The 27,917-nt window shown below is 36.1% G+C and overlaps 1 protein-coding gene across 1 annotated transcript; it reads left to right on the top strand.

Annotated features, from left to right (window-relative positions):
• Positions 1–1,573: 1,573 nt before the first annotated feature.
• LOC123669784 (serine-protein kinase ATM-like) lies at positions 1,574–27,896 on the top strand. The gene is made up of 36 exons (XM_045603374.1): positions 1,574–1,824; positions 2,885–2,981; positions 6,192–6,356; positions 7,227–7,456; positions 7,534–7,632; positions 7,721–7,957; positions 8,249–8,379; positions 9,010–9,237; positions 9,313–10,415; positions 12,696–13,114; positions 13,441–13,917; positions 14,053–14,370; positions 14,457–15,025; positions 15,106–15,277; positions 15,764–16,004; positions 16,601–16,839; positions 17,520–17,791; positions 18,358–18,550; positions 19,306–19,591; positions 19,668–20,138; positions 20,230–20,431; positions 20,565–20,730; positions 20,803–20,909; positions 21,019–21,141; positions 21,331–21,563; positions 22,159–22,303; positions 22,382–22,464; positions 23,199–23,360; positions 23,585–23,691; positions 23,811–23,927; positions 24,469–24,570; positions 24,826–25,013; positions 25,098–25,204; positions 25,565–25,679; positions 25,950–26,083; positions 27,656–27,896. The coding sequence occupies exons 1-36, from the start codon at positions 1,624–1,626 to the stop codon at positions 27,838–27,840; spliced, it is 8,424 nt and encodes a 2,807-aa protein (XP_045459330.1). The 5' UTR covers positions 1,574–1,623; the 3' UTR covers positions 27,841–27,896.
• The last annotated feature ends 21 nt before the right edge of the window (positions 27,897–27,917 follow it).

Here is a 27,917-nt window from a genome sequence, read left to right as displayed (position 1 = left end):
GATATGGTCTACGGTGCTGTAACCATTTCGAAACCCAGCCCACTCCGGTGATTGGAATTCGTCGAGTCTCCTGGCGAGACGATTCGTAACAACGCTCGAACACAGCTTACAGACGTGGCTCAGAAGTGAGATCGGTCTGTAATTGTGGTCTTTAACAGAGATATGTCGCCTCTCTTAAAGAACAACACCACCACAATGCTGGACTATGCCTCCGACGTGGTACTTCGGTGAGAGTCTCGCCAAGACTTTTAGGGCAAGTCGCCCTGCGGCTTTAAGTAGCTCATTCGTAACTCCGTCATCTCCCGAGGCCATTCAGTTTTTAAACTGCCCGAGCGCCACACTAATCTTATCTACTTCAATGTTACAAAAATGCGTTCTATTGTTCTATTTGCGCTATTGTTCGGATGTCTTCCGAATAATAGTGCAATAATGGTGCACGTGGATCTTCAGTGTCCCAAGTTTCAGGCTTGTGTGCGCTCGATGATTACAGCTGTCCATAAAATTTCTTGATCTCTTCTCGGATCTGAAGACAAGAGCAAACGGTTCTGCCATCCACTGTTTTTAGCTTCGCAAGAAGCCTTGTCCCCAATGGTGTTTGGAAAGTTAAAATGAATTCATCAAGAAGAGACTCTCCGCTTCGAGGAAGTTGACAAGCATCTGCTCCCTGCGATTCCTGTGCCCCAACCCGTGTGGTCCGATTTTCAATCCGTCGCGGTCTTGTACTCCTACTTTAGCGTTGAAGTCTCCCACAAGAACGTTATTAAATTCACGTCCATGGAATCTGGTTTATTTATATTTCGAATGCGGGAGAAATTTTCAGTAGTTCAGTAGTTAGTTCAGTTTTTCAGTAGTTAGTTAGCCCCTTTGTAGCTGCGCCACTGGCTGTAGTCTTAGCTTAAAATATTTGTGTTGTTTTCAAAATTAAACTGAGATTGTTATCTCAACCGCACCGATCTTTTTTTTTAGAGTAAAATAACTTACGTCAGTGACATTTGCCGTTGGCGGAATGAGGAATTCAATCAACCGTCAACCTTGCGCCACTGGCACAACTGATAGCCAAAGGCAATAGGTAAATCAATCAATATAAAAATTACAAATTAGTAAAGGAAATTAAATACAAGCTGTGAATAATGTACGTACCTATATGAATTTTTTGAAGCATGAACGATATTAATAAATATTATAAAAGCAATCCTTAGATTAAAAACTTATTTCTACTTGAAATATTACTTTAAATTACATTTTAAGGTAATTAATGTTCTAATGAATTTTGTAGACATGATGAAATTTAGTTAAAAAGTCCTAAATACGTCGAAGAAAAAAAAAACAGACAATATTACGCGTTTTAATTTTATTTTCATTTGGGTAGTGTTGAAGAAGTAAAACAAGATAGGTTTTAAATGTGTGTCTAGACTTTATTATTGTGTCGGTGACGAAAGTCCCATTTATTATATTTATCATTTACATTATCATAAGTTCTAAAAAAAAAAAAAAAAAAAAAAAAATACAAAAAAATCTTAATTCTCAAACATGTTTAGAAAACGTTTGTAAATGCAATATTTTACAGGTATGTGATGGTCATTAGGTGCTGAGATTATTGTTTATTTAAAATAACTTGGAAATATGACATTAGAAGAAACACTAAGAGAAACTTGTTCCAATTTGATATCTGTACGTGCTACAGACAGAAAAAAAAATGCAGAAAAACTCAAGGATTTTCTCACTAGAAATGCTGTGCCTTCTTTACTTACTAGTAACACTTTAAAGAAGTCTGGATATACATGGAACCATGTTTTTGATGACATAAATGATTATATTATGAAGGTAAATAATGAAATAGCCTTTGTTATTTATTACAATTGTTAATTTACATTTAGAATGATAATGTGTGTTATTTAACGTGTACATATATTATTGTTATGTACATGTATATTTATACCTAAATGAATATTTAATAGTTTATTGTATACCAGTGATCTGCCCCGGCTTTGCATGAGTGCAAAAACTATCAGTGTTCTTCTACTATATTTGCGTGTATTATAATGTTGGTATTGTCATATTCATATTAGTATGTTGGTTATTCGCAAATCAGGCATCTAAAAAAATACAAAATATTTGGATAGAAGGCTATAATGACTGGAAACATATTGTAAACGGTATAGAAAGACACAGGCACTACGGTCGCATAGACCAAATATAAATTCATCATATCGAAAATTTCCATCTAGCAAGTACATCGCTCCATGGGCTAGATCACCGACACGGTCAGTCAGAGATGCAGGTTCGATCCCCGCTGGAATGGTCAATTTTTGATATGATATTAAAAAATGTTAAGACACAAGAGATCGAAAATTCACCTGGATTCTTGTCTTGTCTTCATGTATCAACAGTGGCGGCTACACAGAACACTAGATGAAGAGCAAGAGGCTGTGATTAAGATAGAAATATCTTTTTGGCACCATGTACTTTCTAGACAAATATTCAATTTCATTACAAATATTTATAACCTATGTTCTTGAAAATAAAACTTATTAGATATTTAACTAAAATGCACATTATATTATTGTTAGCTTTGGGTAACTACTTACATCAGTGGTTTATTGCAATTAAATTCTAACGTGACTATTTTTACTGGAACGCCGGAGAGCCCCATACAAAAAATTTGCCCCGGCCTCAGATGGTATAGTTACGCCACTGACAATGAAACTACACGTACAGAAACATTAATATTATATATGCATTTTCCTGTTTTGGAGTTTATCAAATAAAAAAAGCCTTTTCAACAAAGGAGTGTACTAAGCTCACTTATTTATTGTCTACCGTGTAGCTCCATTGCGGGCTTATAAATTCATTAAATTTTTAAGAAATAATATTATTTTTACAGGAGACAGAAAAGTTTGAATCACAAAAAAGTTTTAATACTGTTACTGGCCCTTTATGTACAAGTCTAATACATTTATGTGTCTCAGGAGCTAATAAAGGTACTTTTGTTGTTAATTTTACAATGTTTTATTAAATCAAAAACTTAGGTTTAAGAAATAATTTTTGTAATGCTTTTACATTACTTTTGGTAAAGCTTTAGATTAGGTAAAACCGAATTTCGGGACCGTGGGGGGATAGGGGGGGAGAGGGTGGGGAACGCTACCCCTGGTACCACTGTCACACCTCGGAACCCCATGGTTATGGAGATATCCATGGTTAAAGTTTTGAGGTTAGAAGAAGAATTTCGAAAGTTAGAGGAACGCTTGGCTCCGGCGCTGCGGGAAGTGCAGCCCTTCCGCCCTTGCGTGCGAAAGCACGCTCACTCATGCTCCGTTCCGCAGCGGAGGCTGGTCGCCTTCGGCGACCAGCCTCAGCCGCTCCTCTACGCATTCGTTCGCGCGCTTTCGCACGGCGGGCGAGGGCTGCCCTCCCTCCGCGCCTCCGCGGCACAAAAAAAACACTCTAGGGGTAGGACAGACCAAGACCACGTGGACAGTGGGGTGCTCCGATTCGGTTTTGGGTATTTTTCGAATTTCTAAACCTATATTCTAGCACGCAATGTTACTAATTTTATTAGAATATTATGTCTGACGCGTTATTTTGTTTAAAAATGTCGATTTGTCAGTCGTTAAGCGTCAGTTCGTATCGTTTGTTGATCTTGCAATCGAGATCGTTTTTACGTAAATTTGTTCGAAAATAAAATGTGAAAGTTGGTGAATGGAGCATATGAGTGCACTTCCCGCTGCACCGGAGTTAAGGTGGAGTCAGACACGGAGCTCTAAGGTATTGTAATATCTCTGAATCACGTAAAGTTAACCCCAAAACTTCAAACACGATATCTTCGAAACCACGGGGTTTACGCGAAACGCACACTACGGGGGGCTAAAAAACCCACCCTCCCCACCACCCTTTACCCTCCCACCCCCATTTCACCACATAAATTGGAGGCCACTTAACTAACGTATGACCAATTCTTCTTCTAACCTCAAAACTTTAACCATCGATATCTCCATAACCATGGGGTTCCGAGGTGTGATAGTGGTACCAGGGGTAGTGTTCCCCACCCTCCCCTCCCCCGTCCCCCCACGGTCCCGAAATTCGGTTTTACCTAATCTAGATCTTAGCCTTACTTTTTATTAACAAACAACATGTGTGTTATAAAGATAAACATCCCTTCAGCTTATCGCAGTCCACTGCTGGACATAGACCTCCCCAAGTTCGCGACAAAAATGGCGTGAACTCATATGTTTTGCTCATAGTCACCATGCTGGGCAGACGGGTTGGTGATCGCAGGGCTAGCTTTGTCGCACCAAAGACGCTGCTGCTCGTCTACGGCCTATGTATTTCAAAGCCAGTAGTTGGATAGCTATCCTGCCATCGGTTGGCATTTTAAGTTCCAAGGCGGTAGTAAAACTGTTATCCCTTAGTCGCCTCTTACGACACCCAAGAGAAGAGAGGGGGTGGCTATTTTTTTTTACTGTCGTAACCACACAGCGAAAAAATAAATAAACATACATTGCCATAACACCAAATTTTTATATAGATTGATAAATTTAATTTGTAACATATTATGTACTATATACTACATAATTGTGTTTGCTCGCAAACGAAAAAAAAACCGACTTCAATTACATCGACAAGTAATACAACGTAGATCGACGAAAAAATAGTCAAGCAACTACGCGTTATTAAAGATTACTCAAAAAGTAGTTATCAGATCTCGATAAAATTTATATCTGACCACATGATAAACATCAGCTTTCGATTAAATTAAAAATTATCAAAATCGGTACACCCAGTAAAAAGTTATTACGGATTTTCGAGAGTTTCCCGCGATTCCTCTGGGATCCCATCATCAGATCCTAGTTTCCTTATCACGGTACCAAACTAGGGATATCTCCTTTCCAACAAAAAAAGAATTATCAAAATCGGTATATCCAGTAGAAAGTTATGCGGTATAATACAACGTAGGTCGACGAAAAAAGCGTCAAGTAAAAATACATTATTAGATATAACTCGAAAAGTAGTTGTTAGATCTCAAATAAATTTAAATGGGACCAATTGGCACACACCACCTTTCGATTAAAACAAAATTTGTCGAAATCGGTCCACACGGGCAAAAGTACTGATGTAACATACATAAAAAAAAAAAAAAAAAATACAGTCGAATTGAGAACCTCCTCCTTTTTTGGAAGTCGGTTAAAAACAGGTGTCGTCTGGGTTCTTCCGTGCTTAGTTTCGATCCAAAAAACGTCATTTAGAGTGTCCTTTTAAAAAAATGATAGTGATTTTATTTAGATTTTAAGCCTATTAATCGCAGAAGCGCGCGCTAAGGGATAATACAGTTCCACTACCACCTTGGAACTTATAAAGCCGAACGATGGTGGGATAACTATCCAACATCCAACTGCTGGCTTTGAAATACACAGGCCGAAGAAGGGCAGCAGCGTCTTCGGTGCGACAATGCCAGCCCTGCGGTCACCAACCCGCCTGCCCAGCGTGGTGACTATGGGTAACACTTATGAGTTCGCGTCATTTTTGGCGCGAACTTGTGGAGGCCTATGTCCAGCAGCGGACTGCAATAGCCTGAAATGATGAAATGATGATGAATGACATCGCAGAAACCCAAAAAACACCTATATTTCAAGAAATTTTTCTTTGAATCTATTCGTGTGTTTATCATATAAAAATATATGTTTATATTATATTTAAAAAAGTGGTAAATAAATTGTATTGTTTAAACTTTTTGTGAACTTATCCCAATTTTGAAAAATAATTGAAATAAGTGGGGCTTTTTTTAGTTAAATTGTATTTTCTGTCACACTGGGTCTCATTGAACTATACGAGTACATTGCTTGAGCCTCATTAGACGAGTCTAAGTGAAAGAAAGGATGGTGAAAACGTAGGTACTATTTTCTTTACGCGACTATTGTATCATTTCTATAGTATTATTTTTGTATTTAATAAAACATGGTGGTTACCTCGGCGGAGTAATTCCGTCCAAGGAATAATCTTTACTACAGGTATACCTATTATTTGCCTCTTGGGAAATTTCATTTCTCTCTCGGTCCACCGCTTTTAGCCTTTCGGTCTCGTCGTTGTGAAACCCTATTATAATAATGTCGTTTTGTGTAAATTCCAAGATTACTGCCTTCAAGTAAATAAACCACTTCTCTTCCTTTATATTAATATTGCTTATATGATTCCAGGTCATGCGTATATAAAATGTGAAAAGATAACTGAGGCTTGTTTAAATATATTAAATGACAGCCGCTTAACTAGAGCAATTGGAGATGCCTATTTAAACTTGCTCTACAAATATGTCTTTCCAAATGACTATTATCCAGGATATATATCGCCGTCTACTTGGGAAAGTAAGATTGATTTTTTAATAAATTAATTATTATTGATGAAAAATAATAAAAGTAACAAAGCTATCTTGTTAATACTATAGTACTTGATTTTGCATTTCTAGTTCGATAGGTACTAAAATATTTAATAATATTCTTATAATGAGTCATTTTGACTGTTTGACTCATTGGTGGTGTGTGAACTAGCGGGATATACCCCGCTAGTTGGCCTCGTATGCGACGTATATGATAGGCGTGCAGCCTTCACTTGTCCTTTTGACAAACACCTAGAAAAAAACAATATATATATATATATATATATATTTCAGTTTTCATGGCAATTTATTTAAGAGGCTAATGTGGTAAACATTCTCATGAATTAATAATTAAGTAAGTATCTGCTGTGTGGTTACGGCAGTAAAGAATATAGCCACCCCCTCTCTTCCCGTGGGTGTCGTAAGAGTCGACTAAGGGATAACATAGTTCCAATACCACCTTGGAACTTAAAAAGCCGACCGATGGCGGGATAACTATCTAACATCCAATTGCTGGCTTTGAAATACACAGGCCAAAGACTGGCAGCAGCGTCTTCGGTGCAACAAAGTCAGCCCTGCGGTCACAACCCGCCTGCCCAACGTGGTGACTATGGGCAAAACATATGAGTTCACGCCATTTTTGGCGCGAACTTGTGGAGACCTATGTCCAGCAGTGGACTGCGATAGGCCGAACTGATGATGATAATGATGAATAATTAAGAACAAATGTGCAACATATTTCTAATTTAACAGATACACATCTTATTAGGTCTCATACTTAGCTTAAATTTTCTACATAGATTTAAAATTATTAGAATGTTTAATATACTTGTTTAACTAATTTTTGTATTGATTTAAGGTTTTTTGGATGTTTGCATAACAGCATGTCTCACAGACACTTCGCAATTGGACAATTTAATAAAAATAAGATTGTTATTGTCTGTGATAAAAACAGCTAGCAGTTGTTGTCAGTTTGCTACTCCTTTGCGGGACTCTTTGCCAAGACTAAAAAAATGCTGCCTTCGAATGTTTAATGACAAAAAAGTACAAGAGTTTGTAATAGAAATTGTTATATTGCTCCTACAATCGGTAATATTAAATGATCATTTAATTTTGAATTTTTATTTTGCTGAAATTTATTTTGATACCGTTTTTTTAATCAATAGCTCTCCTTAGAAAGTCGTTTAACAATGTGCGAATTCAGCGAAATGATTTTACCGAAGATATTTAAATTTTATGAAAATAGCTTGGAAAGAAAAAAGAAGGTAAAGGCAGTTGTTATTGCAGCCAATAATTTGTGATTAAATAATATAATATTTATTTTGTTCTATAGATTAGTTTCTCTTTTTTCAGTCTCTATTTTTTAAGTTGTTAAAAATGACGATTGTTATTCATCACCCATTAGGAAGAGTACAAAATACAAATTGTGCGCTTGCGTTTAACTGGATTACATGGAACAAACATTTAAATTGTATCTTAGAAATTGTATGGCTTGAAATAAATTTTATTCAAAAATCAAAAATTACCAGTGAAAATATAATGATAAATTGCAATTACTTTTATTATACAGCGGCATCAGTTTTCTATCAGGTACATATATAAATAATAACATACACAAATATAACGAAGTTTTTATTTGGATGATAATTTAAAAATTCTTGTTACTTTCTTCTTAGTTTTGTTTTAATAATCAATTGAGGTTTAGGTATATTATCATATAAGGTTTCCAATTCCAGAGCCAAGTAAGGCTTTTAGAAGAAAAAAATATGAACATTACTTGATATTTCTGGTATTAGCCTCGCGAAAGCAAAGTATATATTTTTTTTTTGTATGTCTACGATATATACAGTGTTAACCTACTTATAATTGTTATTTTTGTAGATATTTCATTTTGTAGAAGAAGATACAGAAGAGGATACTGGCAATTCGGCAAAAAAAATAAAATTATCTTTTAACAAAAGCAAATCTTTCTCCGATCTAGTGGATGAATTGCGACTTAACTCTGTACCTTGGTAATACTATTTATCTACTTGTATTTAAATTAGTAGTTATAGGGACTATTATTTCAAGTAACATTATGTGTGTTATATACATTTTAGTGTAGACCGAACGAAAGCTAATATTAGGCTTGAACTTATAATCCTAAATTATATTGTTGGCTTAATTCTAGACTAGTTAAACGAATTTCTTGGCTATAAAGTTTTAAGAAACTTGTCTAGTAAACCACTTCAGACGATTTTCTGAAAGATATACAAAATCTGTTAACATGCAGTTTGAAATTAACCTACATCTTGTCCTTCATAGCAGAGGTCTTAGCTCAGATATCGGCAGGCGGTACCAGTCGCGAATTTACGATTTTGGTCTTCATTGAAATAATACTTGTTGACATAAGCATACGACACTTTTTTATGGCATACATTTTCAACTAACTGTTGCTAAAATGAGTACTATTTTTAAGTACCTACTGTTGTGTATTATATAATTTTTGTATACTAATTTATAAATAACTTTTCAATTCTTTAATCTTTTTTCATTGTACGATTTCATTAGGCTTACTTATTAATTGAATATTTTCTGAGTTATACAGATACCTGTTATATAATTCAATAAATAAACAGACACGTATTGAATGTTCATTGCAGGATCGGCATTTTGTGTACCTACGCGAAACATTTTAACTCCTCAATATCCAGTGAACAATACGTAATGTTGTTGAGTTTGCTGGAAAATTTAGCGTCTACTAATAAAGATGTTAATTGGGAGTATTTTGAAGATCTTACTTGGACAGCAATTAAATATTTGATACCGACTCCAGATTGTATACAGAACCATCTTGAGCTACTTACAATTTTGTGGAATACTTGCATAAGGTAAGATAAATTTACTTGACTATGCTACTGTAGCTCTTAACTGCAATAATTTTTCAACTGCAATTTATATTTTAGAAATGCTACAGTAACCAATGCGTCACATAAAGCTATGCACACAATTATTCAAGTTATATTAAGCTTAGTTCCATTAAAATATCAGAATGTACAGCCTTTAGTGGTACTGTATCTAGAAAAGGGAATGCCAGTGAATGATTACAGCTTGAAAACGTTAAATATATGTTTTTATAAATTTTATAGAAAATTTTGTGATCTAGATGTAAGAAAAAAATGTTTTACTTGGCTCGCATCCGAGAACATGGCGACACTTGATAATGCGGTTCTCAGAGAGTTTTTGATTAGGTTAATATGTAACGAGAATTTCCCTACGAAACAGTTATGTGATATTCAATCAGAACTTGAAGTTTATGATGATATATTTTTTGATATAGAAAGAGGTATATTATATAGTGATTTCGAGAATATTGAAACAAAACAGCCGACCGTTACTAATATAAAGGCAAATGAAAACCTTGAAATAAACAATGAAATGTACAATATCATACTTACACATTTAGAGCAAGAGCTGTCCAAAATTCTTCAAAAGTTTATAGATGGTGATGTAAAATGTATAGAATTTGTAAAAAATGTGACTCAACTAACAGTTTTCCTGGATTCACTATTAAAAAACAAGTTAAAGTCAAGTGATGATGTAAAAATAATGTCAGTGTATTCAGTGTTTAAAAATTGTTTGAAACACATGTATGCTGCCTTGACAAAAACATTGAAATCCGACGTACTAATTCGAGATAAAGTCATGCTCTTAAAATGCCTGCAAGAGATTTTACTTTATGAATATGATCGATTACTGGTTACTGAAATTCGAAGACATATCGATGGAGACTGTTTTCATTGTATCTATGATATCATAAAGCGGGACATAGAATCCGAAGATGACACTTGCTATGAAACTGACATAGACTACAGTTTGATTGGCCTGAAACAAAACTGTATATATCTGCTCGCAGCGTACTGTAGGAAGCAGAGTGTCTACACCGATGAGATCTCTAAGTGTATTCTCGAACAGGACTTGTACAACTTTACTTCTGAGTTTGAAATCGATTGTGCCTTTCGATGTATTATGATACTAAACGACGTCACAGTTGAGCAACAGCCTTTAGGTAAATTTTGGTTTATCTTGTAATAGAGTTAGACTCTCATACATTTGAATCTTTTTAATAATGTTTAGTAATGTGATGCATGTGATACGGCAATAAATATTACACATCGAACTTTACGCTGTGTGGCTACGGCATTAAAGAATATAGCCATCCGCTCTCTTCCCGTGGGTGTCGTAAGAGGCGACTAAGGGATAACACAGTTCCACTACCATCTTGGAACGATAAAATCGACTGATGGCGGAATAACCATCCATTTGCTGGCTTTGAAATACACAGGCCGAAGACGGGCAGCAGCGTCTTCGGCGCGACAAACCCTGTGGTTACCAACCCGCCTGCCCAGCGTGGTGACTATGGGCAACACACATGAGTTCACGCATTTTTGGTGCGAACTTGTGGAGGCCTATGTCCAGCAGTGGATTGCAATAGGCTGGAATGATAATGATGATGATGATGATGATGACGATGACGACGATGATCGAACTTTACGATGAGTAGCTCTCAATGCTGACTCGGTTTTTGTCAGTGCCAAAGTCTAAAACATGTATCTTACGTGTATATATTGGTGTAAGATAGTCAAAGCTTGATACGTAATATTTATTATGCCACTAATCTGAAAGAATCGTGTAGGCGTTCTTTTTAGAGTATTTTGGATCTATATAAGCCTCAGTATATGGTGGTAATGGGCGATTTTTACATCTGCTTGCTGAAGGGCGAAGAGACTTCTTCCCGCCTTTGTTGCCTCGTAAATTCTACCACCACATATATCCTTACATTGCAAGCTACTCAGTCCTTTCCTAACTGTTTTTCATCTCCTTGACTTAATTCTTGTTTCTTCACCTGACCATGTTGAAAAGCATGGTCAATGCTCAGCCGATTCATTGACATAACACGATTTCATATTTCTCTCATATAAAGTACGACCTCCAAAGCAAAGTCAAGAATTCTTCTGCACCGCAATTTACGCCTTATTACGCAATTATTTGACCGCCACGCCCCTATTCGCCCGGTACGTGTAAAGCATCTTCCTGCTGCATGGCTAATATAAAATCACTGAAGGAACAAAAAATAAGGTTAAATCAAGGTACAAGACTAATTCCAGTGTGACTAATTGGGAAAAGTATAAATAGGCTCGAAATCGCTGCAACATGGTGTGTTTTTTATGAGATTCTGCTAAAGTGTGGAAATTCCTTAAGTCACTTTGAGGCGGAAAAGTCAAGCAATATGTTCCTCCAAATTCTGTTGACTTAATGGTCTCAATAATTACTTCACGATTGCAAGTACAATTTACCACTAAGGCGCAAACGCTTAGTAATCTTTAAGCCTCAAGTACTTCTTTCGACTTTCCAAATTTTGAATTCTGTTAATTTTTATAGACTACGTTGTTCCTGTTATAACTCAAGTTTTTAACCAACCCTTCAATTCCAATACCATTCTTTCCAGCTGGAAAGACGCTCAAATTATTCCCCCTACCGAAAAACCTAATCCCTCTATATTTTCCGAATATCGCTCAATTACAATCCTGCGTTTTTTGTTAAAGATTTTCGTGCGTCTTGCACATCAACATCTATCATTATTCCTTTCCTCTAATAATCTCCTAAATCCGTATCAGTCCGGTTTCTGTAAGGGTAACGCAAGCACGGACTTACAGCATTCGTAAAAATTTCTGGCGATATAAGACCGAAAGCTTACGGTCTTGGCTTTACTAAATTTTAGTAATTAATGCCTTTAGCACTGTGGGCTTCGATATTTTATTGTTTGTGTTAGGTTTCTTTAACTATCGGTGATTGACTGGTTTCACAGTTACCTGTATGAGCGCCAGCAGCGTTCCTCTTTGTACAATTCCTAACCGCTTCTACTTTATCGCTTGCTATGCTCAAAAGTTGTCTCGAAAAAATTGCATTTTTAACAATAAGACCGCCTTTGTACGTCTTCTATTGCATAAGTACTTGTTCGCTTATACTGTGGTGTACAATAAAGATTATTATTATTTGTATAGGCCATACAGATTTTTGCCGTAGTCTGGGTGTTTGTGCAGTCCTTGTGAGTCTCCCCACCGTGCCTCGGAGAGCACGCTAAGCTGTCGGTCCCGGTTGTTATCATGTACACCTGATAGCGATCGTTACTCATAATAAGGAATATATCCGCTAACCCGCATTGGAGCAGCATGGTGGATTAAGCTCCTGATCCTTCTCCTACATGGGAAAATATGCCTATGTCTAGCAGTGGGATATTACAGGCTGAAGCGATTATATGATTACTATATTTTACATTTGATTTCAGAATTAATATTTAATTTAATGCAAGTAATGTGCAGGGATTTGTTTAGAAATCCTAAAGCAACTTGTGACTTACTTAAGATACTTGATCGAATGCTTGAACAGATTTGGTCTCAAGATGATGAGGTGTTGCGACAAAATTGTCTCATTATGATAAAAGGATATCTTCAAAGATGTTCGAAAATGCCACCAGCCGTTACAGCTTTGGTATATAAATGTGTAGCAAAAATATTAAAATTCAATAATAATCGAAATATTGACCTGCATAACTTTTTTGAGCAAGCTTTAATTGAAAAACTCAAAGGGGACAATCATGCAATACGGTTGTACTGCTGCCATCTATTAACACTTGTAGCTGGAAACTTTAACGATAAAGATGTCCAAAGTTTAGCAGAAAACTTGGAAGAAATATTCGTGATAAACGTTAGTAACATATTTGTGTTATTTATTTATTTTTCATATAATGTTTGAGACCAGAATTTCCGTTAATGCACTAAATTAAAATATCTAAAAATATCTGCTCAATGTAGCTTCAATATTTATACGCTAATAAAAATGATACGATTCGATGATGATGATGATGATTGAATGATCGACGACGGACAAATAAGGTAATAAAAGCTATGGAATTATCATTGTTGTATTGTGTGTTTTTTTTAAATAAAAGTGTATATTAGGGCATAACGTATGTTAGGACACTGAATGTAGGTCAAGTTTCTTATCTCGGTAATAATTGTGTCACATTTTAGGTGTCAGACAACAAAGAAAATGTTCTAAAAGATGAATTAATTAACAGAACGTCAACTATCTTACATTGTTACTATGTTTTGGCGACGACTAGAACATCTTCTATACACGACATTGTTATAAAAGTACTTTCATTTCAAAATGAAAAAGCAATGGATAAAAGTATGACTAAGAAAATGTTAAACTTGCTAACTCAAAAAGTAACATATAGTCAAATCAATGCGTACATGAATATGAACATTTTACGAGTTTTGGATTTTTGGTGTAAAAGATATAAAAGTTTTGATAATTTGCCGATAGATTTGTTCGGTTTTGAGAATGCTGATGATTTTCTTGAAAAGCATATGAAATGGCTCATCACCACTGACGTATTGTGGCGACATAACGGCATTGTGGAGAACAGCGATGTTTTCAAACAGTTCAAAAATCGTAATAGAAAATCTAACGAAGATCTTATAGAAGTACGTAAGCCAAACATTAGTATGTTTTATTTTTCTTAAACTACATTTTAGATTAAGGTCGTTGTTAAAATATCTATAATTTTATATAAAAAAAAAATATGGGAATAAACAATAATACAATCAGAAATAACTAATTGTTTTGTGTTGTTTTAGATGTGTTTCTGCAATATGATATCATTGTGTTTACCTCACGTAGTAATCGATAAATATAAGCTGACAAAAGAGAAGCACTTTAGTAGTAAAATTACAGAGAGTGCGCAAAGAATGTTTCATTCGACGAGACTCATTTTGAAAAATGAGAGGTGGAGTAATTTGTTTGTCGAGAATTTGCGAGAATTGCTGCTTTTAATTGTGACGTATACGAGCGATCATGTTGGTGCTTCCGAACAATTTCACATACGCTTCACTCATAAACCTGATACATATACATACTCCAAATGTGTTTTTTCCGCCATTTTAAAATTTGTCGGGGTAATTCGATAAAATGTTTTTAACGTTTTAATTGTACGTCTTAAAAGTTGTATTTTTTATTTTATTTTTGTCGTATTACTTTTCAGGAGCTAATCGATGGGAATATAATGCAATATTTATGCGAGAATCAACCATTGTTTATTTTCAATACTCTTTTTAGGTTGTGGAATAATGTGTTACGTGAAAAAGTTTTTGATTTCAAGGTTTTGGTATTTCATGCGTACACATCGTTTGTCGATCATATTCCTTTAGGGTACTCGTCTGATGCAATGTTATGCAACTATTTATGTAATAGTCTCGCTAATGCAATAAAAGATTCGCAAAATAAGGGGGAAGTCAAAATATTTGCAGAAGGACTACAACTAGTAGTTAGGAAAATTCTTACTCAGACACCAAATAATGTTGAGAATATTCAACGACTTACACTATCCAAAGTGATTTCCATTCTCAATATAAAGATTGAAAGAGGTTTTACTGAATGTGAACCTTTACTGAAATATGTAACAACGGATCTGAAACAGTATTTCACTGAGAGCGTAGACATAGTTGATTACATAAACTTAATATCCGATGATGTGAATATTACTTCTAATTCATCCAAACTACAATTTTTAAACGAACTTAAAACATATTTATTGAGTTTATCAAACGCAAGGTATTTATGAAGAATTGCAAATGTTATCAAGCTAAGTAATTATATAATTTCCATTACATAATATATCCACTATTTTTCAGCGGAAACACCTTATCTAAAATGTACCAATTTTTGAAACACAACAAAGGATTTGTAAATGAACTTTATACAGGCTTAAATCCGAAAGGATTCTCAGAAGACTGTGAAGATAGTTTAATACACAAAGTTGTTTTTGCATTAACAAACTTATTGAGAAATGAAACTGATGAAAAGGTACTAATCAAAGATTTTAAATCTGAAATATTTTAATTATTATGTTCACAAAAACCTTCCTAGAATAGTGCAGTTGTCTAGTAATAATTGTGTTTGCAGGCCGACATCAATTATATCGACAAGTAATAAAACGTAGGTAGACGAAAAAATAGTTAAGTAAAATACGCAGTATCAAAGATTACTCCAAATGTTGTAATCAGATCTTGATGAAATTTAAATGTGACCACATGATAAATCATCAAAATCGGTACATCCAGTAAAAAGCTATGCGAATTTTCGAGAGTTTCTATGATCTGATCCTGATTTCCTTGTCATGGTACCACACCAGGGATATCTCTTTTCCAACAATTTTTTTTTTTATCAAAATCGGTTCATAAACTAGGAAGTTACCCCGACATACATACATATATATATATAAATATACGGTCGAATTGAGAAACCTCCTCCTTTTTTGAAGTCGGTTAATAAAGTATGTTTTATTTGCAGATAATCGTGGAAGCATGTAATTGTTTAGCGGAAATTGGTGCTTACGATATGAAAACTCTAGTGACCGTCTCGCCTGCAGATACAAGACTAATAAGAGATTTAAATCCAAAACAATATTTCGCTACATCAGTCTTATTATCTCTAACTCAGCATCTTTTTGATGAAGACCCAAATGTTAGTAATAATATTACGAAGGCTTTGAATCAACTTTTTAAGTTCCGTGATGGTAAAGAAGCACTGGGTAAGAAATCTTTTGATATTTATTGAAAGTTTAGCGTTTGTTTAAATATTTTTTAGTTAACTTTAAAATGACATGACTTTTCATTCGACGTAACGTAATACGACACGTCGACGATGTAATGAAATCTCTGAAATGTTGCAAATGAAAATTCTATCGACATGGCACAACTGCACAGCTTACTAATAAAATAGTAGTTAATGAATCAAAACTAAATAAAATTAAGTATGTCTGCTCGGAAACAAAAAATACTGACTTCAATTACATCGACAAGTGATACAACGGTACACGAAAAAATTGTCAATTAAATACGCGAATATATAATCAAAGATTACTCAAAAATTTATTTTTGAGTAATCTTTTTAGAGTAATCTTTTTAGATTAGTAGCCATTATATCTCCATCAAATTGGGAACACAAGAAAAGCATCAGCTTTCGATCGGAACAAGAATCATCAAAATCGGTACCATCAGTGAAAAGTTATGAGCTAACATACATAAAGAAATACAATCAAATTGAGAACCTTCTACTTTTGTGGGATTGGTTAAAAACCAATTAGCTCGCATGTCCTCAGTAATGATTATGTGTGATATGTTGCAGATAAAGCGAACTTCGATAAGGCAATATTGAAATCACTAATGTCAACAGATTGCGAAAACTACGCCGAGTACAAAATCGATAATGCTAAGTTTGATAAATATAATGCCATTGAATATTGGGTACCTTATGAAAAGGAAGGGCATACAGAGTGGATCACTCGAATAACTTTGGCCTTGTTGGATATGATCACGTCTTCTACTAATTATTTGAAGCCTTTAAGTGCGGTTTGCTCAGCCAAGGTAAAAATTAATTTAACTATCTAAAATTCTAAACGTATTTTCACTAAATTTGGCACTGTTTTTGTTGATTATTTTACATTGAAACAACTAGCACGTTGGGGCAGTTTGTAGTGGTCACGCTTTCTCCTCTGGGGTCGTGGGTTCGATTTTCAATTGATTCGGTGTGTATTATTTGTATTTATTTATTAGCTGCCCGGACAGACTTCGTTCTGTCAAAAGTTAATAGTAAAAATATCATCATTACAGCCTATACAGTCCACTGCTGGACATAGGCCTCCACAAGTTTACGCCAAAAATAACGTAAACTCATGTGTTTTGCCCATAGTCGCCACGCTGGGCAGGCGGATTGGTGACCACAGGGCTGGCTTTGTCGCACCGAAGACGCTGCTGCCCGTCTTCGGCCTGTATATTTCAAAGCCAGCAGTTGGATGGTTATCCCGTCACCGGTCAGCTTTATAAGTTCCAAGGTGGTAGCGGAACTGTGTTATCCCTTAGTCGCCTCTTACGACAGCGACAGTAATATATATATTTTTAATTTTTTTGTATATTAGCAGCAGTTACCTATAACATAAGCATTCAGTTGCTAATGTTAGGGACAGATGATCGTGCGTGTATATGTTATAAGATATTTATTATTATTTGTTAAGTATTAGATTCTTATATTTTAAATCATATTTTAGCCCCAGTTTGCTCGAAACATTATGCCAGCTGTATTTGGATTAATAGTTTATTATTCGAAAGATATACACACAGATGTTTTCGGAGAACAATTGAACCATGTTTTTAAATACATGTGGGATTTGAGTTATGATTCAAATTTCGAAAGCAGCATGGTCAGTAGTGTTTGTAAAAAATCGTCGAAATTGGAAAGCGATTACAAGATTATAATCGAATATTTGCTAGATGTAGTAAATTTTATACGAATACAACAGAAGCAATACAAAACGACAAGGTGAGATTCGGCCCCGGCTTCCAATTAAGACAAGAAACAATATTGCTTAACAAAATTAAAGTAGTTTTGATGTATTTTATTAAATTTTTAATATAGTGTATCTCTAATATATAAAATTCTCGTGTCATGGTGTTAAACATTGAACTCCTCCGAAACGGCTCGACCGATTTTAATAAAATTTTGTGGGCATATCGGGTAGGTCTGAGAATCGGCCAACATCTGTTTTTCATACCCCTAAGTTATAAAGGGGGGGGGGGGGTTAAGCGGGTTAATAACATATATGGCAAAGAAACGTTTGCGGGGAAAATTTTCCACTCATCGGGTTTCTTAGTTAATCAATGAGCCGTTTTGAAATTCGGACAAAAGTGAGGAACATAAATAAAACGCACACGACAATAGCTCGTAACGGTATGGACGCGCGGTAGAGTGTACAGTGTGTGTGCGTGCGCAGCGGGCGCGGCGCGGGCGCGGGCGTGCGGCTGCGCGGCGCGGCGCTGTGCGGCTGCGCGGCGCGCGCGGGCCGGCCCTGGGCCGCGCTCTACCACGGCGAGCGGGCCCTCGCCGAGCAAGCGCCGCGCGCCGAGCACGACCGCGTGCGCGCCATCTTCAGACAGGTATCTCTTCACTTCATCTGGAGGGCCGGCACAGCTGGCAGTGTCTTGCCAAGAATCTGGAGCTGCCCGACTGAGAACGTACCCGAACCGTACAGACGATCACGGCGACAGACCACTGCTGTCGAGCGGTGTCGTGTTTTGGCGAGTGAGGCGGCCCGAGCTCCTGGGTACACCCTTCCGGGAGAGAATTGGGTCGGCGACGCTACGGTAGTCGCTTACCATCAGAAGAGCCCTGCAATTGGTTGCCGACTTTAAAAAAAAAATCATAGTTAAGTGTGTATGCTACGTTTCTAGCCTTACTAATATTTATTTATTTATTTATTTACTCTTTATTGTACACCACAATATGCAAATACAAAATAATAATAAGACAGACAACTTAAGAATGTGTAGTACAAGAGGCGGTCTTATGGCTAGTTAGCCATTTCTTCCAGACAACCCGAAATAGGATTGAATACTATTTATTTGAGGATCGGGTAGGTGGTGCAGTTATATTGTAATAAACTTACATACAATTATCTCAGTCACACGGTACGCAATACCACAATACGCATTATGTGCATGTTTATCTATGTCGAAATGTCCTAATCCTTGTGCTGCAAGCTGTGTAAGGTGCCGTAGATGTTTGATAAATTTTAGTCATGGCATTAATTTTAATTTAAGGCTACTTGCAAGCTATTTACATTTGTTTAGACTTAATTTTATTTTTCGTTTCAAATTATTAGTTTCACAAGATTTACGTTAATGTTTGGTAATCATAAGTAAGTTTTCAATGGGATAAATAAAGTTGAAAGTTTAAAACTTCATAAAAAACTTATACCAGTGTCGACATTTCTTGATTATTGTACAAAATCAAATTTCTAAATAACAAATGATAATAGCTATAGTAATTGATTTCAGTGTTATGTGGAGATAGGAGAAATGGATGCTGTAGACGGCTGTGGTATCGCTCACTTGACGAGTGATCAGGAAAAACGCAAACATCTAATTAATACAGGACAATTTACCGATGCATTACTATTGTATGACATCGCCCTGTCGCGGGGAACGAACGACGAGCTTGTGTACGGTACCGTCTCTTCCTTGCATAAGTCTGGAATGCATCATCTTGCATTACAGTACATTAAGTCTTACCCTGAAAATGATAAACTCGACGACATTAAATACGATTGTCTCTCCTACCTCGGTAAGTATTTAATTGACATCTGTGGCTAAAAACTTTTATGAAAAGATAGAATCTTTACATTAGATATATTTTTTAGGAGATTGGTCTAATTTTGTCGACACTGCTGAGCTTGAAGAGAAATCCAAAATAGGCATTTATGATCAGGATTCAGTCATTAAAGCTATGCGTTACGCTTGTCTCAAGGATTGTATTAATATCCAAACTTCAGCGGAAGTCACCTATAAACTGCAGTTACCTCTTAATAGAGCCAAATTAGCTGTAGCGAGACTTTGTCAGAGTTTAAATATGGAGAATTGTCAAAATCTTTACAAAATTATCGCAAATTTACATCTATTCCGCGATATCGAGTCTTATTTTTTAGTAAGATGTGACAAAAAACCATTGTCTGAATTAATTGAGGAGTGGGGACTCGAGAAAATCCCTATTTTTAACGATTTTAAACATCTTGAAGCAATTGTTTCTCAAAGAAGTTTGATACTTGAGCAAATTGCAAAAGTTGACTCAACGAATTACTTGCAGATTAATAACTTACAATTGCAATATGCGGGTATGTATATAATAAAATATAAAGTATATTAATTCTATATACTGGCGAATATGTAATTTATTAAAAAAATAAATCATATCTTTGCTTCTAGAATTGGGGTTGACAAATAATAGAATACAAATGGCTCAGCGTATTGTAGCAACGGTAAAGAACCTCGAAACCTCTAAGAGGGTAGCCCTTTTAGAAAGTCAAGTGTCGTGGGCTAAGGACCACAAAGACATTGCTTTATCTTTGCTTCACAGTATTATAACACAAGATTCTGATGACGTTAAGCTTTCTGCAATGTCTTTAAGGTACAAAAAGTTTTTACTATTGTTGTGGTTAAAAAACAATTCTAAATATGTATTAAACAAATTTTCATATACTTTTTGGTAAATCAAAAATCTTGCGTGGCGGGTCGAATAATGGTCACTGGTTTTTTAACAGACAATATGGTCTTTGGATGGCAGAATCTAAGCGTGAAACAGCGCGTGACATAATACACAAATATTTGGAGAAGAGTCTTAAAGAACTAAGTTCCAACGATGACGAAGATACTCGCTTAAAAGTTTATTATGATATTGCGAAATTCGCTGACGCCGAATATAAACAGGTAAGTCAAAGAGATTGTACTTTAAAAATAGTTTAGCTTTGCTACATGTTTTTTTATATATATATTTTACAGGTAGTTTCGTATATGAAATCATCTGTATTCGAAAATAAAGTGAAATGTGTGGAAAATATGAAAGGAACTGCGGCGTCGTTGAAAACTTCGCAGCAATCTTTTGCTAGGTAATACAGCCTTGGTAAATTAAGGTGCAATAATGTCATAATACATTATCATTCATGTAGATTCTTACAGAAGAATAGTAAATATTACTATAAGATTTTATGTTCGTAGGCGTGAAGAGAGAGCGGTTATTCAAGCCAAATATCGCGTTAATAATGTCTTTGGAGAGCTGGACGAAGCAGAAATTATCAACACAAAGGCAGAAAAAGAAAGTTTTCTAAAGTTAGCTATGAGGTACTAGAACCTCCTAATTTTTGTAAACTAAATATAAAAATATTACGTTATGCTTATTACAAAATTATTTTACTTCAATATTTATATGTCATAAATAATTGTAAATTATCTTTATCATAATATGATTTTTAAAATATTTCCTTATTTCTTCGATGCTGAAACTTATTTGTTGTTTGTTTATTTTTTCAGGTATTATTTATTATCTCTAAAACAGAGCGATGAAAATAATTTGTCCATCTTTCGGGTTATTTCACTATGGCTAGACAACCCTGATCTTGACTTTGCGGATGAAGAGCACGGGAGCTTTGGACATTTGCTCCGAGAGATACCATCCTGGAAGTTCATCACCGTATTACCGCAGTTGGCGCCGCGGATCTCTAAAGAAAATACCGCGTTTGCTGAATATTTGCGACAAATTATGAGTAAGTTTATAACAATTTGTATAATTAATAATGAATCGCTAAGTGCTAAGTGACGCCGCGTTGGCGCTACGGTTACAGCCATGAATTGTACCTGTTGCGCTGGCGCTTGCGGGTTCGATCCCCGCACATGACAATCATTTGTATTGGCCATACAGGTGTTTGCTTTGGTCTGGGTGTTTGTGCAGTCCTTGTGGGTCTCCCCACCGTACCTCGGAGGGCACGTTAAGCCGTCGGTCCTGGTTGTTATCATGTACACCTGATAGCGATTCTTACTCATAGTAGGGAATATATCCGCCAACCTGTATTGGAGCAGCATGGTGGATTAAGCTCTGATCCTTCTCCTACATGGGGAAAGAGGCCTATGCCCAGTAGTGGGATATTACAGGCTGAAGCGTGTAAGTGCGCTAAATTTGAAAGCATGTGGACAGATTCGGCTGATTTTTTTAAGTTTTCTTGTTTAAAGTTTACAAGGATCTTATGGAATGAAAAATTACATTCGCATGACAGGACTTTACCGTTTTTTTTTTTTTTTTTTTTTTTTATTTAAAGACAAGTTGACGATGAAGTTATTAAATTGTGTTTAATTTTTTGTTAGAAAGGTGTGCGACCGATCACCCTCACCACACGCTGCCGCTTCTGTTCAGTTTGAAAAACTCAGAAAAGGATAAATGCTTCGGCGAGGCGAGCGAGGCGGGTGCGGCGGCCGAGATGTCCGGGGCGGCGGCAGAACCGGGCGGGGCGGGCGGGGCGGGCGGGGCGGGCGGGGCGGCCGGGGCGGGCGGGGCGGCCGGGGCGGGCGGGGCGGCCGGGGCGGGCGGGGCGGCCGCCTCGCTCTTACACGAGCTGGCGCGGCGCCGGCCTCTAGCGCGTGGCGTAGCGCAGACCGAGAACCTCTGCGACGGTACGGTGCCACCGTCTTGGATACTCGCACCCTCTTTTTATAAAAAAACTACTTCGTGTAGTAGAGGAGTTGGTGTACATATTTTAACAGGAATCTTACAACGCGGTTGACGTTTTATTAAATATATAACTAATAAAAGATTTTTAGAGTTTTATGAGAACGACCGCTCTGATGTAGTAGTGCATGTAGGCGCCTTAGAAACCTGTGGTTTGAGGGTTCGATTCGCGCTCGGGATTGACATTTGTATTTGCTCAAATATTTGTTTCCCGTTTGGATGTCTGTCCTTGTCTCTCCACGTGCCTCGGAGAGCACGTTATACTATCGGTCCCGGTTGTTATCATAAATACCTTGTAGCGATTATAACTAATAATACGTAATATATGCGACAACTAGTAGTGGAGCAGCGTGGTGGATTAAGCTCAAATCATTCTCTTACATGGAGAAAGAGGCCTATGCCTAACCGTAAGAGCCTTGTTAAAGTGGATCAAATTATATTTAGTAAAGATACTTCCTTTTGTGGTACTTGTCGGTTCCTAATCGCGAGATTATTTTTCTATATCAGAAGTGCCTTAAGGATTGTAAACTACGATTTGTTTTTACATACATACAACAATTATCCGATCTAATGACTTCCATCAAATTCAAGGTTGACTTTGACTGAATTAATAAAGTCAATTGTCTCAGTTTATTTGTTATTTATTATGTAAATGAAAAATTATGAAATTACATTCCAGCTATAATAAGTTTCGCTTATTATGTCCCACCGTCGAAGGACTTGAAACCGCAAGCAGTACCAAAAGCACAAGCGATTGCCAAACTTCGGGATCTAAATGACATTTCTATCCCCACTGATACGATCCCTGTTCGAAGTGACTGTGATTATTCGCGCTTCAATTGTAAGTTTATTTATATTTGTTGGTTCTCAACATCACACAACAATGCTTAAGTTTTTCTAAATCAAACCATAGCATTGTAGTCCTCAATCTGATATTTATCTGTATGCATGCACTAAGTTTTCACTTAAAAATTAAATTAAAATTAAATTTTAATATGGATATTATATTTATAAACACATTTTGGACTTTATGCTAATTATATATACGTTTTATTTTTCTTTTAGCAATAATATCATTTGATAATGTGTTTGAGCTAGTCGGTGGTATTAATTACCCTAAAAAGATATCTTGCTTAAGTTCTGATGGGAAGAAGAGAATTCTACTTATAAAGGTATAAATTCAAAAATGTATTTAAATCATATTAATTTAATAACGATACCTATATAATACATTTACATACTAATCGTAAGTTACGTACGATCAGGATATAAAGTGAATGTTTTATCATAGGGGAAGGACGATTTAAGACAAGATGCAGTAATGCAGCAAGTCTTTAGTATTGTTAACACGTTACTCGAGAATAGCCCTGTCACCAAACGGAACAAACTTTCAATCAGAACATACAAGGTAATTTAGGTTTACACTATATATTTTTATATGAAGAAACTCCCAAGGAAGTGAATGGGGTAGCAAATATTGTATAATGTATATATATTATACAATGGGGTTAGTTTTAACTGAGGTAGGCAGGAACATCAGGAAATTTCCTGCTCAAATATGGAACAGCTGAACTGGGGAAGTATCTCGACCTTACAGAAGATTACAGCTAAATAATACTGATTTCAAGCAGTTTTGTGTTCCTATTGGTTAGTAAGGTGACAAGAGCTCCTGGGGGGATTTGGGGATAGAGTCAGCAACGCACTTGCGATACTTCTGGTGTTGCAGGCGTCTATAAGCTATGGTCGTCGCTTATCATCAGGTAAGCTTGTTTGTCGGCCTAGTTATATATATATATATATATATATATATATATATATATATATATATATATATATATATATTACATTTTTATTTGATATAGCACTTAAATTGTTTAACACAAATACACCCCAGTGTTAACTAACAAAAAAGACTGTCTGTTCTCTTAATTATATTTGTCGATTTTCAGGTAGTTCCAATGTCGCGGCGGTCAGGTGTGTTGCAGTGGTGCGAAGGAACAATACCTTTGGGAGTATATCTGGTCGCTGCACACATGAAATATCATCCTCAAGTATGTACTTGTATTTCTTATTTATTTACGTAAGTTGTACTTACCTAGTTACAAAGTCTTTGGTTTTGCGCAAGTATATTAATTTTGCGACTATTATAGAGGACCACATTATTTACAGATGTGTAACTATTATATTTAATATTTGAACTACTACTAATGCTAAACGAATTAAATGATCTGACTGCAGTTAGAGTAGCTAGATAATCAATATGGTTTAACTAACAATAAGTAATGGGAACCATCTGTCCTGTTTAGGATATCACGGTATCGGAGGCACGCGCGAAACTTAAGGACTGTCATGAACAAAGAAAATCCAATAAGTATAAGTTAAACGTTTTTAAAGAAATAATGAAAGTGTTCAAACCAGTGTTTCATTACTTCTTTATTGAACATTACCTCGATCCTGTGACCTGGTATGAGCGTCGGCTCGCGTACACTAGAAGGTAGATAAATATTTGTTGTTAAATAAAATTATGCTGATTTATTGGATTCTTTTGCATTATGCTAACTAATTATGATATTTTCAGTGTTGCAACAACCTCCATGGTAGGGTACATAATGGGCCTGGGTGATAGACATGTCCAAAATATTTTAATAGATAAGACAACAGCGGAATTAATTCATATTGACTTCGGTAAGTAGGATACATTTTAGTTTTGTTGTTATTGCGGTTATCAAATTATTTAATACATAGTTGTTATTTAGGTTATTCGACAAATTGTAGAAGTGCTTACAATATTTAATGATAGCTTTATATTAGAAGTTGTCATTAATGTTCGTAATAACATTCACGCTTGGTGTTAGTTAGTGTTGCGAAATGTTGCTTATAAGTTTAAGTATGATTATTTACTTATGATTGTTTTATCGTATTTTGCTACGAAAAACTACTCAACCCAAGTACTTAAAAAATGTTGCAAAATTTTAATTTTTACATTGATTACTATTTATTTCTATTAGTAATGATTTTTAAACTATTTATTTAACTCTGTTTCAGGTATTGCATTTGATCAAGGGAAAACGTTACCAACACCAGAAACCGTACCATTCCGTTTAACACAAGACATTGTCGCTGGGTTTGGTTCAAGTGGTGTAGAAGGCACTTTTAGGAAGTAAGTGAAATATTTGCTATTCAAGTTTCTAATTAAAAATTGCGCAGCAACTTTCTGACAGCACAACAGAGTTTTCAAGGAATTCTCTTGGAGGTCGTGTTGTGCAGAAAAACATCACGCGAATTTTGTATACTTACTCCACATATGATTTTTGCATAGGATTTAGACATTTACATACCCTTTTTTATTCTTACAAGAAATTTAGATAATTAATTCGTAGCGTTTTATTTTATAAATATATTTTTTACAACTAACTGTGATATTTAACAGATGTTGCGAAAAAACGTTACAATTGTTACGAGATAATCAAGATACTCTGCTGACTATATTGGAGGTTTTGTTGTGTGATCCCTTATATCTATGGATTATACCAACAACTCCCAATACGAAGAGTTCCAGCTCACGTAAGTATTTTTTCTTGTTTTGGCGATGAAAATATTTTTATTTTCATCTCATTATAAAAAAAGTTTTCCGAATAGGTTCTATTGTAAACGGCGCGTGGTACCACATTTATGATATTTAAGTCATTATACATATTTATCAACATCGCTCCAGCGATTGCGAGTTCGATATTTGTTTTTGTACAAATATTTCTTTCCGGTCTAGTTATCTATTCTGTGCCTACCGTGCCTCGTAGAACACGTAAAGCTTCATCGTAAGTCCCGGTTGTTATCATAGACACCTGATAACGATCGTTACTCATGGTAGGAAATATGACCGCAAACCCGAAGTGGAGCAGTGTGGTGGATTAAGCTGCGATCCTTCTCCTACATGTAGAAAAGGGGCTATACCCAGCAGTGGGATGTTACAGGATGAATCGTATACATAAATATAAAGATAATGATGAATACTGCGTGCTTTCTATAAATACCTACGGTTCAACCTGTAATAAATACCGACATACTTTTAATTTTAAAAGAAATCACCAGTATATGTATAAATAGTACAAGTATTAGAACCCTAACAGCAAACTTAACGGATCTACTTCTATATGGAGTGACGATAGTAATAATTAATATTGATCGATTGACTCAGTTTGTAACATTTATCGAGATAGATAATTAATTAAAACGCGGCGGGATAATACTGCTAGCTCTCTTGCCAATATACTTATTTTGTATAATATTGTAAATTTTCGAAATAAATGTAAATATGTAGTCCTAAATAATTGTGTTTGCTCGCAAACGAAAAAAAAACCGACTTCAATTACATCTAGGAGTAATACAACGTAGATCGACGAAAAAATAGTCAAGTAACTACGCGTTATCAAAGATTACTCAAAAAGTAGTTATCAGATCTCGATAAAATTTATATGTGACCACATGATAAACATCAGCTTTCGATTAAAGTAAAAATTATCAAAATCGATATACCCAGTAAAAAGTTATTGCAGATTTTCGAGAGTTTCCCTCGATTTCTCTGGGATCCCATCATCAGATCCTGGTTTCCTTATCATGGTACCAAACTAGGGCTATCCTCTTTCCAACAAAAAAAGAATTATCAAAATCGGTACATCTAGTAGAAAGTTATGCTGTATAATACAACGTAGGTCGACGAAAAAAGCGTCAAGTAAAAACGAATTATTAGATATAGCTCGAAAAGTAGTTGTTAGATCTCAAATAAATTTAAATGGGACCAATTGGCATACACCACCTTTCGATCAAAAGAAAATTTGTCGAAATCGCTCCACCCAGTCAAAAGTTCTGATGTAACATACATAAAAAAAAAAATACAGTCGAATTGAGAACCTCCTCCTTTTTTGGAAGTCGGTTAAAAAACGAGTGTGCTTTAGACCACACGACTGAAGTAAAATTTCTTTAGCTCCATCTAACTTATATCACCCTCTCAACTTCCGTTCGCCTCGCCCGATCGCACTTTTCGTAACGCTCTCGTCACGCATTCACCGGCTTACTCCCAAGCGGAGCGTGCGTAAAGTGTAAGTTCAATAACGAGTGCGGCGGTCGCGCTCGGCACAGAGGGCGCGCCGGCGGGGCTGGCGGCGCGCGCGCTGCTGGCCGTGAGCAGCAAGCTGTGCGGCGCGGAGGGCGCGGCGGGCGCGGGGCGCGTGTCGGTGCCGGGCCACGTGGCGCGCCTGCTGCGCGCCGCCGCCGACCCCGCCAACCTGGCGCTGCTGTTCCCCGGCTGGCAGCCCTACCTGTGAGCCCTGCCCGACATCATTTGTCTAATATATTCTTTAATAAATGTTTCATTTTTATACGTCTCGTTTTTTATTGCCAC

Source organism: Melitaea cinxia, chromosome 3 (assembly GCF_905220565.1).
Source record: "Melitaea cinxia chromosome 3, ilMelCinx1.1, whole genome shotgun sequence".
Taxonomy (NCBI): Eukaryota; Metazoa; Arthropoda; class Insecta; order Lepidoptera; family Nymphalidae; genus Melitaea; species Melitaea cinxia.
The sequence above is the reverse complement of the archived record's forward strand: the minus strand, read 5'-3'. Positions and strand labels throughout refer to the sequence as shown.

Bases quoted from the DNA above. Each gene is read 5' to 3' on its own strand.
- LOC123669784 (XM_045603374.1), top strand. From the start codon at position 1,624: ATGACATTAGAAGAAACACTAAGAGAAACTTGTTCCAATTTGATATCT. The intron at 2,982-6,191 runs GTACTTTTGTTG...ATATGATTCCAG, and splicing joins TGTCTCAGGAGCTAATAAAG to GTCATGCGTATATAAAATGT. The intron at 20,139-20,229 runs GTATGTATATAA...CTTTGCTTCTAG, and splicing joins CTTACAATTGCAATATGCGG to AATTGGGGTTGACAAATAAT.